This window comes from Mustela lutreola, chromosome 16 (genome assembly GCF_030435805.1).
Source record: "Mustela lutreola isolate mMusLut2 chromosome 16, mMusLut2.pri, whole genome shotgun sequence".
Classification (NCBI taxonomy): Eukaryota; Metazoa; Chordata; class Mammalia; order Carnivora; family Mustelidae; genus Mustela; species Mustela lutreola.
In genome coordinates this window covers 17864941-17882408 of record NC_081305.1, presented here as the reverse complement: position 1 = coordinate 17882408, position 17468 = coordinate 17864941, and the positions used below count along the sequence as shown (strand labels likewise).

Here is a 17468-nt window from a genome sequence, read left to right as displayed (position 1 = left end):
TTGGGCAGACCTAAAAAGAGCCAAAGCTGGCACAGGAAACTGGCTATCCATGCACAGCTTGCATGCTAGCTAAAGGAGTCTGAACTTCATGGAAGGTCAATAGGAAGCTGCAGAAAGGATTTAGAAAAGGGCGGAGCTGATCAAACCCACTAATGTTTGTAAAATGGATTGAAGTGGCAAAACTAGAGGCCACCCAAATCATCCCAGCCAGAGATGACAGGGCTGGACAAGGACAGAAGCAATGGGGATGGCAAGGCACAGAGAGAGCCAAGTGCTCTTTAGAATATACCTATATACATATATATATACATTATTCCTTAATTAATCTCTACTCCCAATGTGGGGCTCGAACTTACAACCCCGAGGTCGAGAGTTACACGCTCTACTGACTAAGTCAGCCAGGCACCCCCAAGCCAAGTGCTCTTTAGAACACAGTGAACTTATGCAAGGGGGAGGAGCTGCTCTGGACACAGCCCAGCACAACCAGTCACCACAGAAAGGGCAATTCTCTGAGACCCACTGGCAAACTCTGGAGCCCAAGTGCTTGTCCTGTCAGCAGTAGCCTTTCTCCAGTTCTCCTCCAACCCTAACATTTATACTGTGTGCAAACAGCCAAACAAAAAACAAAAAACATGCATCAGACCAAAGTATGAGACAAGCCCAGATTCAAATCTCACCCCTGACACTGAGTTCACCCTATGCCCACATCAGCTTGTCAGACTGTTCCTCAGCTATCACCATCAGTCCAGAGAGGCCTCAGGGTAGCCACTGAACAGGATCCTGGACATGGCGCCGGGAGGGCTGCTGGGGGCTACTGGACAACTCCACTGTACTTTAGTTCATGCACTATAGACTTTTCTGCCATTGGAATTGGGTAAAATAGGACATTTCTGATGGTCTGAATCTTGGGACTTCTAAAAACAAGCACCTCGGGGTGCCTGGGTGGCTCAGTGAGTTAAAGCCTCTGCCTTCGGCTCAGGTCATGATCCCAGGGTCCTGGGATGGAGCCCTGCATCAGGCTCTCTGCTCAGCAGGGAGCCTGGTTCCCTTCCTCTCTCTCTGCCTGCCTCTCTGCCTACTTGTGATCTCTGTCTGTCAAATAAATAAATAAATCTTTAAAAAAATAAAAATAAATAAATAAATAAAAACAAGCACCTGTTTACTGGGGAATCGCTGAGAAAAAAGGAGGTGAGCATCTGCCTCTTTCTTGGTAATGTGTCAGATAATGCTAGAAAACTAACAGATACAAGCTGCCTTGGTCACCTGGGAGGGAAACATGAGGGGTTCCCACTCCCTAAGCAGGTGACTGGAATAGACAGAGCTTACCTCCCCTATATTTAACATCTCCACTAGGGCTTTCTTTTCAAGCAGGAGAATATATCTGAGGAGCTTGGGGGCAAAGTTATTAGCCCACATCATGACTTAAAGTAGGGTAAACCCCTCTGCTTTACTCCTTTCTTCCATATGGCAGCAAAATGGAGAAAACCATTTTTCATAGTGATGAGATAACCAGTTAGGTATAGAGGGACAATAGATGGTAAGTTCTTCATGGCAGTGAGACCAAGAGCTGGCCTCTAACTTCTCAGTTTCTACTTCACTGCCAAAACCATAACACAAGCTAGAGCTAGAAGAGCAACTCCATCTCTCTGTGGGGCTCCAGGGAGAAAAGGGCAGCAAGTGAGCACAGCTCCAGCCAAGCTGGAGTGCAGGACGGAGGATGAGCAGCAGCTACGGCAAGACCCTCAGCTGACCACACGGCCAGATCCGCCCTGAAGCTATCACCATACACCGCAGGCAGCGGGGGCAAACTGGGGCCCTGGAAAATGATCTACAGTGAAAATGGACTGGTGGTTTCTGGGGCCCATGCTGTCCTCCACCCACCTCTGCTGACTCTCCCACAAAATCAACAGTCTGCTGAAACCCTGCAGTCACGCGGAGAGCTGAGCACAGTCAGCTTGGATTCTTCTTTTTTCTCTTTGGCTTTCCAGATGTTCTACAATTACTTTGATAGTCACAGAAAAATCATTTTCCAGAGCCAGCTGATGGCCACATACCTAGGAGGCTGTTGGCTCTCGCCCATCAGACTCTCCCTAGATTATCCCAGGGCACATTTCAGTGCCAGAGGGGCACAGCGGGGGACCTAGTTTTCACCGTCAGCTCCACAGTACCCCCACTTGTCTTTGACAGGAGTGCAGAGCCTGCAAGGGAAGAGCACACCTTCAGAAACAGGAGGAAATTGTCAAAATCCCTGCTTTGGTAGAGGAGATGGAGCTCTGGCTCACACAGTAGCAGGTGAGTCCCAAGCGTGCAACCCAGAGCACACAGCCAGGAAACCCTCCTGCTCAGCACAGTGACACTGGCTCAGCACAACTCCAGCTGACTAGAGATTCTTCTATGGCCCAGACAGGTCTGGTGGTGAACAGAGGACAGGACCTTAGAAACCCGGCCTCTGGAGTCTCATACCCTCCAGGGACATACCACAAGGCCTGGGGCAAGGAGATCTCGCTTTGCTCTTATCACCCATCCAGTCCTGAGAGATAGCCTGGAGCACTCTCCACTCTACACAGGCAACCTCTCTGGCAGCAGAGGTCCAGAGACAACATCCCAGACTCTTGAAGCCTGGTCTAGACACTCCAGCCTAATTCAGGACTGTGCATCTCGGATTTCACCCCACATCTCAAGTTCCCTATCAGAAGAGGAGAGGCTGGACTAAAGGGCTCCTAAGATCCTTCCCTGCTCTGACCTAGAGACTTCAATTCTTGGCAGAATAAGGTCCAGATACGGTTACAAATGTGCTGTACCCAGATGCAAGCCCAAGAGGGGGTAGACCCTGAAACAGCAGTCAAAAAGCCACCAAGACGACAAAAGAAAAGGAAATTACAGACCGATATATACTTTATAGATGCAAAAATCATCAACGAAATTGTAGCAAACCAATTCCAGCAATGTATTAAAAGGATTACAAACATGACCAAGTGGGATTTATCCTACGAAGGCAAGGTGGTTCAACATTAAGAAAATCAACCAATATAGGGGCACCTGGGTGGCTCAGAGGGGCACCTGGGTGGCTCAGAGGTTAAAGCCTCTGCCTTCGGCTCAGGTCATGATCCCAGGGTCCTGGGATTGAGCCCCACGTCGGGCTCTCTTATCAGCAGGGAGCCTGCTTCCTCCTCTCTCTCTACCTGCCTCTCTGCCTACTGTGATCTCTGTCTGTCAAATAAATAAATAAAATCTTTAAAAAAAAAAAAAAAAAAAAAAAAAAAAGAAAATCAACCAATATAATAAACCACATTAACAGAACTAAGGAAAAACACACTCATGATCATCTCAATTTATGCAGAAAAAAAAAAATAATAATCCAACACCCCTTCATGACACAAGCACTCACAAAAGTAGGAATAAAAGAGAACTTTTTCAAAATGATAAAGGGTATTTATGAAAACCCAATGGTGAGAGGCTGAAAGCTTTCCCCACAAGATTAGAATAAAACAAGTATGCCTACCTTTTACCCACTGCTATTCAACACTGTACTGGATGGAAGTCCTTGCCAGAGCAATCAGTCAAGAAAAAGAAGTAAAAGGCATTCAAATAAGAAAAGGATAGGTAAGGGCACCTGGGTGGCTCGGTGGATAAAGCCTCTGCCTTTGGCTCAGGTCATAATCTCAGGGTCCTCGGATAGAGGCCTGCATCGGGCTGTCTGCTCAGTGGGGAGCTTGCTTCCCCCTCTCTCTGTCTACCTCTCTGCCTACTTGTGACTGACCTCTCTCTGTCAAATAAGTAAATAAAATCTTTAAAAAAAAAAAAAAGAAGAAAATGATAAGTAAAACTATCTCTATTTGGAGATGACATGATTTTATAAAAAAATCCCCAACAGTACACAGAAAGCGCATTAGAGCTAAAAAATGAATTCAGCAAAGTTGCAGGATATAAAATCAAACAAAAGGCAGTTGTGTTTCTATACACTAACACTTAACAATCTAAAAAGGAAAATTTTTTTTTAAAGATTTTATTTATTTTTTTGACAGACAGAAATCACAAGTAGGCAGAGAAGCAGGGAGAGAGAGAGGGGGAAGCAGGCTCCCCGCCGAGCAGAGAGCCCGATGCGGGGCTGGATCCCAGGACCCTGGGATCATGACCTGAGCCGAAGGCAGAGGCTTTAACCCACTGAGCCACCCAGGCGCCCCTAAAAAGGAAATTTTTTAAAAATTCCATTTATAGGGGCGCCTGGGTGGCTCAGTGGGTTGGGCTGCTGCCTTTGGCTCAGGTCATGGTCTTGGGGTCCTGGGATCGAGTCCCGCCTTGGGCTCTCTGCTCGGCGGGGAGCCTGCTTCCCTCTCTCTCTCTCTGCCTGCCTCTCCATCTACTTGTGATCTCTCTCTGTCAAATAAATAAATAAAATCTTTAAAAAAAAATTCCATTTATAATATAGCATCAAACAAGTAAAATACTTGGGAATAAATTTAGCCAAGGAAGCAAAAGACTCCTACACTAAAAACTACAAAACAATGCTAAGTTAAATTAAATTTAATTAAAGAAATTATATTAAGGAAGACAAATAAATGGAAAGACCTCTTGTGTTCATGGATCAGAAGACTTAATATTGTTAAGATAGAGAGTATTGTGAATAGTCTCCAAACTGACCCAAAAAGTCAACGCAATCCCTACCAATATTCCACAGTGTTTTTTGCAGAAATGGAAAAGTCAATCCTCAAAACCATATGGATATACAAGGGACCCCAAGTGTCTAAAACAATCTTGAAAAAGGAAGAACAAAGTTAAAGGATTCACACTTCCTGATTTTAGAACTTACTAGAATACTGCAGTAATCCAAACAATGGGGTGCATAAGGTAGACGCAAAGACAAATGGAACAGAATTTAAAGTCCAGGTATAAACCCATATCTATCACGAAATTACTTTCAACAACGGCGCTGAATCCATTCAATGGGGAAAGAACCGTCTCTTCAACAACTGGTGCTAGGGGCACCTGGGTGGCTCAGCTGGTTAAGCAACGGACTCTTGATTTTGGCTCAAGTCATGATCTCAGTGTTGTGGGATAGAGCCCCACCTAGGGCGCCACACTGGGCTGGGAGCCCGCTCGGTATTTTCTCTCCCTCCCCTATTCTCTGGGGGCGGGGAGGGGGGCACAGTTGGTGCTGGGACAACTGGACTTCTACATGCAGATGAATGAAGTTGAACCCCTCCTTCATATTATATATGAAAATGAACAAAAAATGGATCAACAATCTAAATACGAGAGCCAAAACTATAAAATTCTTGAAAGAAAACAGGGAAAAGCTTCATGACCTTGGATTTTGCAATGGATTATTAGATGAGACACTAAAAGCATGAGCAACAAAAGAAAAAATTAGATAAACTGGATTTCATCAAAATTAAAACTTTTAGGGCACTTGGCTGGCTCCATTGGTACAGCACACAACCCTTTGATCTCAGGGTTGTGAGTTCAAGCCCTACATTAGGCATGGAGCCTACTTCAAAAAGATTTTTTTTCATTAAAAAAAATATTAAAACTTTTGTGCATCAGAAAACATTATCAAGGGGCGCCTGGGTGGCTCAGTGGGTTAAAGCCTCTGCCTTCGGCTCGGGTCATGATCCCAGGGTCTTCAGATCGAGCCCCGCATCGCATTGGGCTCTCTGCTCAGCAGGGAGTCTGCTTCTTCCTTTCTCTCTCTGCCTGCCTCTCCACCTACTTGTAATCTCTGTCAAATAAATAAATAACTAAAATCTAAAACAAAACAAAACAAAAAACACATTATCAAGAAAGTGAAAAGATAACTAGAGCATGGGAGAAAATATTTGCAAATCATGTATCTGATAAGGGTTTAATATCCAAAATATGTAAAGAGGGGCCCAAGGGGCACCCAAGTGGCTCAGTTGGTTAAGCGACTAATCTTGATTTCAGCTCAAGTCATGATCTCAGATTCATGAGATAGAGCCTTGTATCAGGGACTCTGCTTTTCTCTCTCCCTCTGCCCCTACCCCACATCACACCCTCATGCACTCTCTAAAATAAACAAATCTAGGGGCACTTGGGTGGCTCAGTGGGTTAAAGCCTCTGCCTTCGGCTCAGGGTGTGATCCCAGGATCCTGGGATTGAGCCCCGCATCCTTCCCCCCTCTCTCTGCTTGCCTCTCTGCCTACTTGTGATCTCTGTCAAATAAATAAATAAAATCTTTTTAAAAAATAAATAAATAAAATAAAATAAACAAATCTAGGGGCGCCCAGGGGGCTCAGTCATTAAGTGTCTGCCTTCAGCTTAGGTCATGATCCCAAGCTCCTGGGATCAAGCCCCGTATTGGGCATCCAGCTCGGCTTCTCTCTCTCCCACTCCCCCTGCCTGTGTTCCCTCTCTTGCTATGTCTCTGTCAAATAAATAAATAAAATACTTAAAAACAAACACAGAAACAAACAAACAAATCTTTTTTAAAAAGAGGGACTCAAACAAATACTTCTCCGTCAATGTTCACTTCTATGTACCATTATTCACAATAGCCAACAGATGGGGGGAAAAAACCCAAGTGTCTATCAACAGATAAAAGATAAACAAAATGTGGTTTATACATACAGCCATAAAAAGGAATATTTCTGATATAGATCACAACACAAACCTTGAAAACATTATGCTAAGTGAAATAAACACAAAAGGACAATATTGTAGGATTCCAGTAATTTGAAATATCTAGAATAGGCAAACTCATAGAAACAGAAAGGTTGCCAAGGGCTGGAGGAGGGGGAAATAGGGAATTATTGCTTAATGGGTACAGAGTTTCTGTTTGGGCTGATGAAAAAGTTTTGGAAAATAGACAGTGGTAATGATTGCCTAAGATTGTGAATGTAATTAATACTACCAAATTGTACATTTAAAAATGGTTAAGAAAAAAATAAAATAAAATAAAATAAAATAAAAATAAAAATGGTTAAGGGGCGCCTGGGTGGCTCAGTGGGTTAAAGCCTCTGCCTTCGGCTCTGGTCATGATCTCAGGGTCCTGGGATCGAGTCCCGCATCGGGCTCTCTGCTCAGCAGGGAGCCTGCTTCCTCCTCTCTCTCTCTGCCTGCCTCTCTATCTACTTGTAATCTCTGTCAAATAAATAAATAAAATCTTAAAAAATAAAATAAAATAAAAATGGTTAAAATGATACATGTCATATATGTATCATACACTGCACAGCACACACACACACACACGTGCACACAGTCACCAATAACACCCCCCACGGCCCTGCATGCCAGCATTAGCCTCATCTGACTTTTCCAAATGAAACAAGGAAGCCTTGGCACAAGGCGCAGTGGAAAGCATCAGAGTATTCTGGCCTCCTGTCAGGGCCAGAAGAAAGAAGTCCTTCACCATAAGCAAACAGCAGATGACAAGGGTGAAGAACACCCACCTAGCTCTTTATTTTCTATCAATTTCTTCTTAGAGAGAAAGTGGATTTCATGGGCTGGCAAGCCCACAGGGACTTTTTTTTTTTTTTTTTTTTTTTTTGAGAGGGAGAAAGAGAGCAAGCAAGAGCACAAGAGCAGGGGGAGGAAGAAGCAGACTCCCCAAAGAGCAGGGAGCCTGACATGGGGATCGATCCTAGGACCCCAGAATCATGACCTGTGCCTAAGGCAGACACTTAACCGACTGAGTCACGGGGTGCCCCGGGCACTTTTAATAAATACTGCTTAAGATATATGAACCAGGGCGCCTAGGCTCAGTGGGTTGAGCCTCTGCCTTCGGCTCAGGTCATGATCTTGGGGTCCTGGGATCAAGCCCCGCATCAGGCTGTTTGCTCGGAGGGGAGCCTGCTTCCCTCTCCCCCTCTGCCTGCCTCTCTGCCTACTTGTAATCTCTCTCTGTGTCAAATAAATAAATAAATAAAATCTTAAAAAAAAAAAAAAAAAGATATGACCCAATGGGCGCCTAGGTGGCTCAGTTGGTTAAGCGTCTGGCTTCAGCTCAGGTCTGGGATCCGGGACCTGGGATCCAGGCCCTGGGATCCAGGCCCACGGCGGGCTCCCCGCTCAGCAGGGAGCCTGGTTCTCCCTCTCCCTCTGCCCTTCTCTCCTGCCCATGCTTGCTCACTCTGTCTCTCAAATAAATAAATAAAAATCTTTAAAAAAAAAGATATGAGCCAATGACCATTGCACCTGAACATATTTTTTTAAGATTTCATTTATTTAGGGCGCCTGGGTGGCTCAGTGGGTTAGGCCGCTGCCTTCGGCTCAGGTCATGATCTCAGGGTCCTGGGATCGAGTCCCACATCGGGCTCTCTGCTTGGCGGGGAGCCTGCTTCCCTTCCTCTCTCTCTGCCTGCCTCTCTGTCTACTTGTGATCTATCTCTGTCAAATAAATAAATAAATAAATCTTAAAAAAAAAAAAAAAAAAAAAAAAAAAAAAAAAAAAAAAGATTTCATTTATTTATTTATTTATTTATTTGTCAGAGAGAATGAGAGCACAAGCAGGGGGAGCAACAGGCTGAATATCTCCAGGCCCACAGAGCTCTGGTAGGAAGTGATGAAGAGGAAAGAAAAAAGACAAGCTCCTCGGTCTCAGAGCTGAGATAGCTCATGGGGGCTGAGGGAAGGTACCAGCTCTGCTGCCAATCTTCTCAGTCACCAATGCCTCTGTCCCTTGCCCCAGACCCCCGTGGAGCTACTGAAATCTTACCTGATAGCTTCATCTTGACATCTAACACCTTAGCCACAGCTCAGCAGGCTGGCAATCTTGTTCCTATCAGAATCTGCCCTAGATAAAGAAATCATCAGCCTCTGTAACAGAGATCTTGGGGACTATGGTTACAAAATGGTCCCTGGGAGACATTTCAGGAAAAGCACCAACTGATGTTTAGGTCTGAAATAAGGGTTAATATTTGGTGCTAGGAATTTTATTTCATACTCTGATGGGCCTGCTTAAAACCACAGGCCATCAGGACACTGGCTGCTGTGTGTACATGCTGCTCCTCCAGCAACCACACCCCCACTTGGCAGAGGATGCAGTTACCCACTGAGCCCATATCTGTGCAGGCCCCTTACTGAGAGATGGTCCATAACAGAGATGAATGAACCCAGCTCGGCACCACCCAAGAAAAAACAGGCTTGAAGGAAAAGGGGCCTAGAGTCAAAATGTGCTTGTAGGCAGGAAGGTGGTTCTGAATGTGAGTCTGGTGGGGCGCCTGGGTAGCTCAGTGGGTTAAGCCGCTGCCTTCGGCTCAGGTCATGATCTCAGGGTCCTGGGATCGAGTCCCGCATCGGGCTCTCTGCTCGGCGGGGAGCCTGCTTCCTCCTCTCTCTCTCTGCCTGCCTCTCTGCCTGCTTGTGATCTCTCTCTGTCAAATAAATAAATAAATCTTTAAAAAAAAAAAAAAAAAAAAAAAAAAGAACACCATCAAAACACCCAGAGACCCCACAAGACAGGAAGGGGCAGAACAGTCCCCATGAGTGGTCCTAAGTAGGTTACTCACACACTCTAGGTTCTGGCTTTTTCCCTAAGAGTCTCAAGCACCAAGACTTTCCAGAGCCTGTCACATTCAGAAACCAAACATACTGCCCTTACCAGAAGGTATACCTATTGGTTCCCCAGCTTAATATGAGTCTCGACACAGTAAATGCCCTTACTCAGACATTACCCTTAATCTTCTAGTTACAGGTATTCATCCAGAAATGGGCCTGGAGTTTACTGGTTTGTAATTTAGCATCTTTCATTATTTTCAGCAGGGGATCTTATTCAAGTAACTAGCCCACCATTACCTGGAAACTCTAAGGCCCAATGAGTTTGAAAACATCAAATTCCATGTATTAAACCCCTTTCTGCTTAAAATATCTGGAATGGTTTCTGTTTTCTGCACTCACCTCAACTGATACACATAATGGCAATAAACTACATTTGTTTAAACCTGCATCTCTCTATATGTTTTTTTTAATATTTATTGATTAATTGAGAGAGAGCACATGCACAAGTTAGGGGGGCAGAGGGAGGAGAGAGAAACTCAAGCAGACTCTGTGCAGAGCCTGTCCCAGGGCTCGATCCCATGACCCCAGGATCACGACCTGAGCCAAAACCCAGAGTAGACCACTCAACCAACTAACTAAACCATCCAGGTGCCCTGTCTCTCTGCTATTTTTTAAATGTACACTGTGTCAGGTGTTGAAAAATGTTATGTATTATTTACATTTTGGCACATAAATAAATAAAAGCAAATATAACTACTAATAAACTCCTAGAACAACAGCTATTATTAAAAGAGAGCATTCTGTAAAAGAGCCAATATCAATTTCAGATACATGGTTTTGTATACTGGGTGATAATTAGTTCTACCCTGCAAACCATCCCCTCTGCCTCCCTTTGGTTCAGTTGCACCTCAGCAATGTCCTCCAGAAGAGACAAGCTGAGCCCTGACAGCACCTGGGCACAACTGCCTTTCTGCTCTCTCATCTTCCAACTGCCTCCGTCCCTTTGACCAAAAAAACATCAACTGCCGGGTGCACTGCACATTAAGAAAACTCCTGGGGCTCTGTCTAGATAAGGATGAGCACTGTTATCAATCAGTAACATGTGCCACAGAAGCTGAGTGCAGCAGATGAGGTATCTGAGCCTTGAAACCTGCCCTCCCCATAACCTTGAATAAACTTCCCTGGAATCCCAGGCCACTCCTAAGGTTCAAGAGGTAGGAGGGGAAGAGAGCAAAAGACTTACCCAGCCCCTCCCCCATTGCTCTACACAGTCCAGAGCTGGACTCCTCATGAGAGGGGCTGGGTTCTTTTCTATCACCAAGTTTTCCAGCCTCATTTCCAGCAACAGAGTCATGACCTCATATTTCAACAAAATGCCAGGATCCTGGAGCTACAAAGACATTTCATATGGATTTTGAGCAGAATTTCTGGAGAGGAAGAGTGACAACCTGAAGAGGGGTGACATTATCCACCCCTCTCTAGAGATCCATCCTTTCTTTGCAATTTGACCCCTGCCCACAGAGACCCACACTGGGAACCTTTATTCTTTCCTAACAGCCCCAGAATAAGATGACAGACACCCCATGCTTCCCATGCAGAGCTACTGAGTCCATCCTCCTGTGTTCCACCCCAATGGGCTCCTGCTTCCCCTCTAACAGGGAATCTCCCTTACATAGTGACCCATTTAGGGAAAAGAACAAACATTCCAGAAAAAAAAAAAAAAAAAAAAAAACAATGATGGCAGGAATTGGGGAGAAGGGCTGTGCAGTGAATTTCAGGAATCTCTCCAGAGGCTGATGCTCGACTAAGGAAGCCCCCAGTTACAAGAAGGCAGCCATACTCCCCACTCTCAGCTTCCAGCTTGGAGCCTGGGGGTGCAACACACAGTGAGCAGGGAAGTCCAGATGTGCTCAGCACAAGAAAATGTCCTTCCAGAAAAGTGGACATCGTGTGGACTCCAGTATTCTCACCCTATATCAGAGCTACACCTCAGTGAGCCCAGCTAGACCTGGGCTTTAATCCCCAACACAGGTAGGCAATACAAACACTCGTGCAATGTGTTACCAGGAAGAGATGCAGCCCACAGTTCAGCATCTGCCCGTGATGCCATCAGAACTGGAGGGCAGTCAGGAAGAACAGGGCACAACCACCATCTGTATCTGCCTTGGGCAAAGACAGAACATACTTCTCAGGACAGGCAGGACAAAGCGTCCTCCCCCAGATCCAAAAATGACCACCTATTTTGCAATGGCACTGCACAATGCCATTGTGCACGGAGCGAGGGAACCCAAGGGCCAGCCACAGACTGTCTCTAGGCTGGAGGGCCTGAGCTCAAGTTGCTTTACAGATCACAAACATGGCAGGTGAGATCGTGAATGAGCGAGCGGCTCTCTGGGTCTCCATGGAAAATTATGGACAGTGTCGTCTTTCAGGTGGGACTTGGCAAAAACCAAATACCAAAGACCAAGCAAAGGCGGAGTGCTTTCACCCCCAGGAAGCCTCTCTGGCCACCAGTCTTCAACATCCCTCCTCTGTATCTTACCATACAGGAAAAAGACCAACCAAGAGAGAGAAGACACAGGCTTCAGGAAAACCATGCCTAGAGTGTGGGACCTAAAGCTACTGGCACACGCTGGACAGGGCTCTCAGCCTGAGAGGCTGACTGAACCAGAGCAGCAATCTCTTCTGTCCCATCCACTCTCAAAAGTGTGGGCAGATCCAAGTCCTCAAACACTGCTACCAACCTCAGGATAAAGCCCATGGTCCTTAGCCAGAGCATACAAGGTATTTCTGATCTGGCCCTTGCCTACCTCATACTCTGTGCTCCTCAACTTTTTATACACTACTCCTTCTGCCTGGATCACCTGCTTCTCAACAAAGTGAAAACCTGGAACCCTCATTCATCCTTCCAGATTTAGCATCATCACCCCTTCTATGAAGGTTTCCCCAAACTTTCAGGCACAGAGAAAGCCCAATCTCTGGGCAACCCCTGGGTATAGCACACACTATGGAATGGCCTTTTCTAGACCACCCTGTAAGGCTGTATGTGTAGGCATATCTGCCTCCTCCCTAGATGAGCCTCAGGCCTGTGCTCCTGAAGGCCCGGCCTGGCACCGAGACTAAACAATGGGTGCCTCACTGTGGTATACAGAATTAATGATGAGTGCTTTGCTGCCTGGCCAAAGGAAGTCAGCTGCAAGTTCAAGCAAAGGCAGGCTGGCTGTGGCCAGCACCTGGGCCTGGGCACCAGTTGCAGAGAAGAGCCACCCCCCCACACACCTTAACTCCATCCTGTGCTCCAGCCCAGGCTTGCTGTTCTTGGGTAGAGCCACCCATCACATGTCAGGAGGCTGCTGCTGCTGGGATGATGTTACAGTCTATTTTGAGGGTCACACTGGAGCATCTGTCAGCCTGGCCAGCCACACCCTCCATGTGTCATCACTAAGAGCTGGGGACACCCACAAGTCCACAAACTCTGCCTGAGTGAGTCATTTCCCCAAGGAACCCTCAGCTTCAGGGCCTCAGTGGCTTTCTAACAAGATCAACCTGAATGCCCTTATCTCCTGGCACCACTGGCAGGGCTCTGATGTCTCCTCACCCACCAGACCCAATTCCTGCCGTTCCCAGCACTGGTGACTCGGCAAAATGCAGCTGAAGCCCATCAGTTTGTACCAAGCTCTTAGCTTAAATGTAGCCCCTCCTTCTTTAGCTCTCTCTTACATTAAGGAGTGCCCAGAAAGCCCAGGACCCTGACTTCAAGCCAGGTACTAAGCAGGTTCATTTTAGGTCCAGCAGGTCTCTCCTGCTGAAAAACTCCTACTCATCCCTCAAAACCAAACCCACACTCTGCCTCCTCTTGCAGAGAATATTTCTGTCTACTCTCTGCTGAGTGGCCAAAGGCTTTCTGAGGACAAAGCTGGTCTGTGCTGGCTTTACCTTTATTCTCCCTGTACCCAGCCTAGCACATAGTAGGTATGACTAAATACTCCATGAACCCCTGAAATGAAACTATCTAACTAGACTAGATTAGTACGTTCTACAAAAATCATCAAAACAAAGGCCTTTCTAGGGACGCCTGGGTGGCTCAGTTGGTTGGGCAGCTGCCTTCGGCTCAGGTCGTGATCCCGGCGTCCTGGGATCGAGTCCCGCATCGGGCTCCTTGCTCAGCAGGGAGCCTGCTTCTCCCTCTGCCTCTGCCTGCCATTCTGTCCGCCTGTACTCGCTCTCTCTCCCTCTCTCTCTGACAAATAAATAAATAAAATCTTTAAAAAAAAAAAAAAAAGGCCTTTCTAGAAAATGACATTGATAAATGGGTTCATAAACACCTTTAACAAATGTACTCAAAACTACAGAAAAACAAATTTACAGATTCAGTAAATCAAGCCCAGTACAGAGTATGCCACATTTCTCTGGCCCCATTCAGCACTAAACACCTTGTAGCTCTGTCTCTTAAGGACACTGTGATCCCCTAAGAATCCAACTGGACATTCCTTCACTCTACCCAGGGAGAGAACTCAATGGGGAAAGGCACCAGCAGAGACACATATGTCTAGGATCAGGCAAAGACATCTAACAAGTTGGGCCACTCAAAGCCGTAGTGCCAGGACAGGTCACCAAACATTCTAGGGGTTCAGGACTAACTCACAAAATAGACACATTATCAGGGTGCCTAGGTGGCTCAGTTAGTTGAGTGGCTGACTCTTGATTTAGACTCGGGTCATGAACTTGGGGTCCTGGGATAGAGCCCTGCTTCGGGTTCCCTGCTTAGCAAAGACTCGGCTTCTGCTCCCTCTCCCTCTGCCCCTCCCCAATGAGGTCATATTCTCTTTCAACTAAATAAATAAAATCTTTTTTTAAAGACTATTTATTTATTTGACAAAGAGAGAGAGCACAAGAGAGAGCACATCCACTGAGCCCCCCAGGCATCCAAAGAAGATCTTTTTATTAAAAAAAAAAAGGATTTGGGGGTTCCTGGGTTAAGCCTCTGCCTTCGGCTCAGGTCATGATCTCAGGGTCCTGGGATCGAGTCCCATATCAGGCTCTCTGCTGGGCAGGAAGCCTGCTTCCTCCTCTCTCTCTCTCTCTCTCTCTGCCTGCCTCTCTGCCTACTTGTGATCACTGTCAAATAAATAAATAAAATCTTAAAAAAAACAAAAAAGGATTTTCTGGGACATCTAGGTGGCTCAGTCCGTTAAGCCTTCAGCTCACATCATGATCTCAGGGTTCTGGGATCAGGTCCCACATTCAGCTCCATGTTCAGCACGAAGTCCGCTTCTCTCTCTATCCCTCTCCCCTACTTGTGCGCACATATGCATGCACTCTCTCTCAATTAAATAAAAATAAAATCTTTAAAAAAAAACAAAAAGGATTTCTGTCTCTCCCTCTGCCCCTCCACACCCTTGTGTGCACTTCTCTTTCTCTCTCTCTCCCCCTCCCTTTAAAACAAAGACATCTTTTAAAAAAATAAACTCTAAAAACAAACAAACAAATTTAAAAAGACATATTAGGGTGCCTGGGTGGCTCAGTTGGTTAAGCAACTGCCTTGGGCTCAGGTCATGATCCTGAGTCCCAGGATTGAGTCCCACATCGGACTCCCTGCTCAGCAGGGAGTCTGGTCTGCTTCTCCCGCTGACCTCTCTCCTCTCATGCTCTCTCTCTCTCAAATAAGTAAATAAAATCTTTAAAAAAACAAAAATAAAAACAAAAAAAAACACCACATTATCATCTGCTCCAGCCACTTTTCAGAGACGCTGTAAGGCTGGAACTCAAGCATACAGGAAAGCTATACAACACAACTGGTTAACACCTGGGTCACAGACCAAACCTAGGTTAGAAACTCGCCTGCACTACGGATGGGAAACAAATAATGAGCTGATTATTTTCTGCCGTTCGCCTCCTCGAACCCACTATCTGGCTACATTCTAGCCATGAGACAGCTTTCAGGGATTCCATAAAGAGGCCACGAGGAGACATTCATATACTTGCTATCTGACGGTGGTCAAGTGAAGCAGGCCACTACAAACAACAGAGGACATGAGGCCTTATTAAAACTGAGGTTTCAAAAAAAAAAAAAAAAACTGAGGTTTCCAGGTCAGCCTATTGGTTATATTAACCACATATAAAAATGCTGGCTACAGAAACTGACAGAAGATAAGATGCCCAACTTTCTTTAAATCTGCAGGCAAAAACTATAGTAAAGACAACTAACAAGACACAGGGCCTCTTCCAGCAAGATCCGCTTACAACGGAAATGTGAAAAGCCAGTTGAAGGAATTCAGGTCTCTACATTTAAACACTCCCCTTCTGAAAAAGTATTCTCTTTTCTCACTAGCTCAGCGGTTATCTATGATTAGGACTACATAGAAAACAATTGATTTTCCTCCCTAAAGTCCAAGTAATGCTCCTCGGTCTCCTTGACAATATAAGACTCCAGCCACTGCCATTTTAGTCTCTACCAAAACTATTTTTGCACTGTTTAAGAGGCCATTCTCATTCACACTAGTTCAAACACTTTGTGCTTTGATCAGATGATGGGAAAGGAAAATAGAAACTTTAAAGCCCTCCAATAGTATATTTCCTATCTTTAAATTAACTAGACAGGATAAAAGTTAAAAGATGTAATAGCATGCCATGATCAGAATTTCAGAATCATGGAATCCCGGGGTTAAAGGCAGCTTAGGTGCTGGCCTAGCTCTCCACAGCACAGACAAAGAGACTGAATCTGCGCCATCTACCCATGGCCACACAACCATCCCAGGCAAGGATGACACAATTTCACTGAGGAAGCAGGCAAAGCTCTTGACTATAGCAGTCCTCCCCCAGCACAGCCCCTTGGGTGGGCATTTTGCATGCACCACAAGAGGGGCAGTCCCTAAGAGAGAGGAAGTATTTTGAATGCTCAAAAACACATATTCAGGATTGGCACGAAGGTCACTGGTATAGTTGGCAAACTTCCCACATCAGACCTAGGGTCTGATGAGGAATGCCTTTCCAAGAAAGCTGAAATCATGTTATTTCATAAGTTAAACACCTGCTATGTCACAATCAATGGGAAAAAAGAGAGTAGGAGAAAAAGGGAAAAAAAGAAAAATGAGAAATCTCCCCCTCTGACTTCCAGGTGTCTGCTTAGATCACCCTAAAATAAGGAGCCTCCTTAATGCTTACTTTAATGAGGACCTTCTTAAAGCTGGTCCAACTGGTGTTCAAGTCCCTGGACTGAAAAACAAGTTTATGAGCAGCGAGGTCACCTGATTCTGACCATGTGCATGCTGTTTACCCTGAGATGACAGGCCAGTGGCTGCCACAGCTATGATGAATGCTGTTAAGACTCTACGATCCCTTTTGAAGCCTTACAGAGGCCTCTACATGACTAAATGCCATAAAAAAGAACCCTGAATGCAGCAAGAGTGTGAAAGGAGGGAAGTCACAAATGCCAGAGGACAGTGGGGAAAATCCCATTCTGGATACTGAATTGTTAATGTAAACTTGTTACTGGTTTCCCTGACTTGTGAGGTATCTCATTACATAATCACCTTAGAAGTGTAATCACTAAATCTCTTTAGAAGTCCCCTCCTCTACCTGTTGATGGCAATGCACCTACTTGCTACTAACAGCTGCCGCTTAAAACCAGGCCATACCAACAGTCCGGTAACAGAGGCAGCCCCACTATTCAACCCTCTGTAGCCCAGACCCATATAGCTCAGGAGCTCACATCGGTCACAAGTGTCAACCAGGAGACCTCGAACTCTGACCACAAGGAACAGTTCAGTGCTGGGGAAAAGAAGATGGTAAGAAGGGGCTTACCCATCTCTTCCTTTGCTGACAATCTTCACCTCAAAGTAATAAATGCCACAGGCAGCAGGTATGGGGTGAGTCGCACGCACTGAGGCAGCATCTTTGTGATTTTTACCATGACCTAATAGGAGAGAGCAAGGAAGAAATTTCAGCAGAAATGCAGATAGAAGCCTTGTTCTTTTCTGCTCCATGGCAACTTCACCCCTTCATGGCCAGGGGAA

The 17468-nt window shown here is 45.7% G+C and overlaps 1 protein-coding gene across 1 annotated transcript in view; it reads right to left on the bottom strand.

Annotated features, from left to right (window-relative positions):
• Positions 1–17468, bottom strand: part of RANBP10 (RAN binding protein 10) — a 69562-nt gene that overhangs the window by 51132 nt on the left and 962 nt on the right. Inside the window, exon 2 of the mRNA XM_059153076.1 lies at positions 17257–17368. Within this exon, the coding sequence (XP_059009059.1) occupies positions 17257–17368 (112 nt within the window). The remainder of the gene's footprint in view (positions 1–17256; positions 17369–17468) is intronic.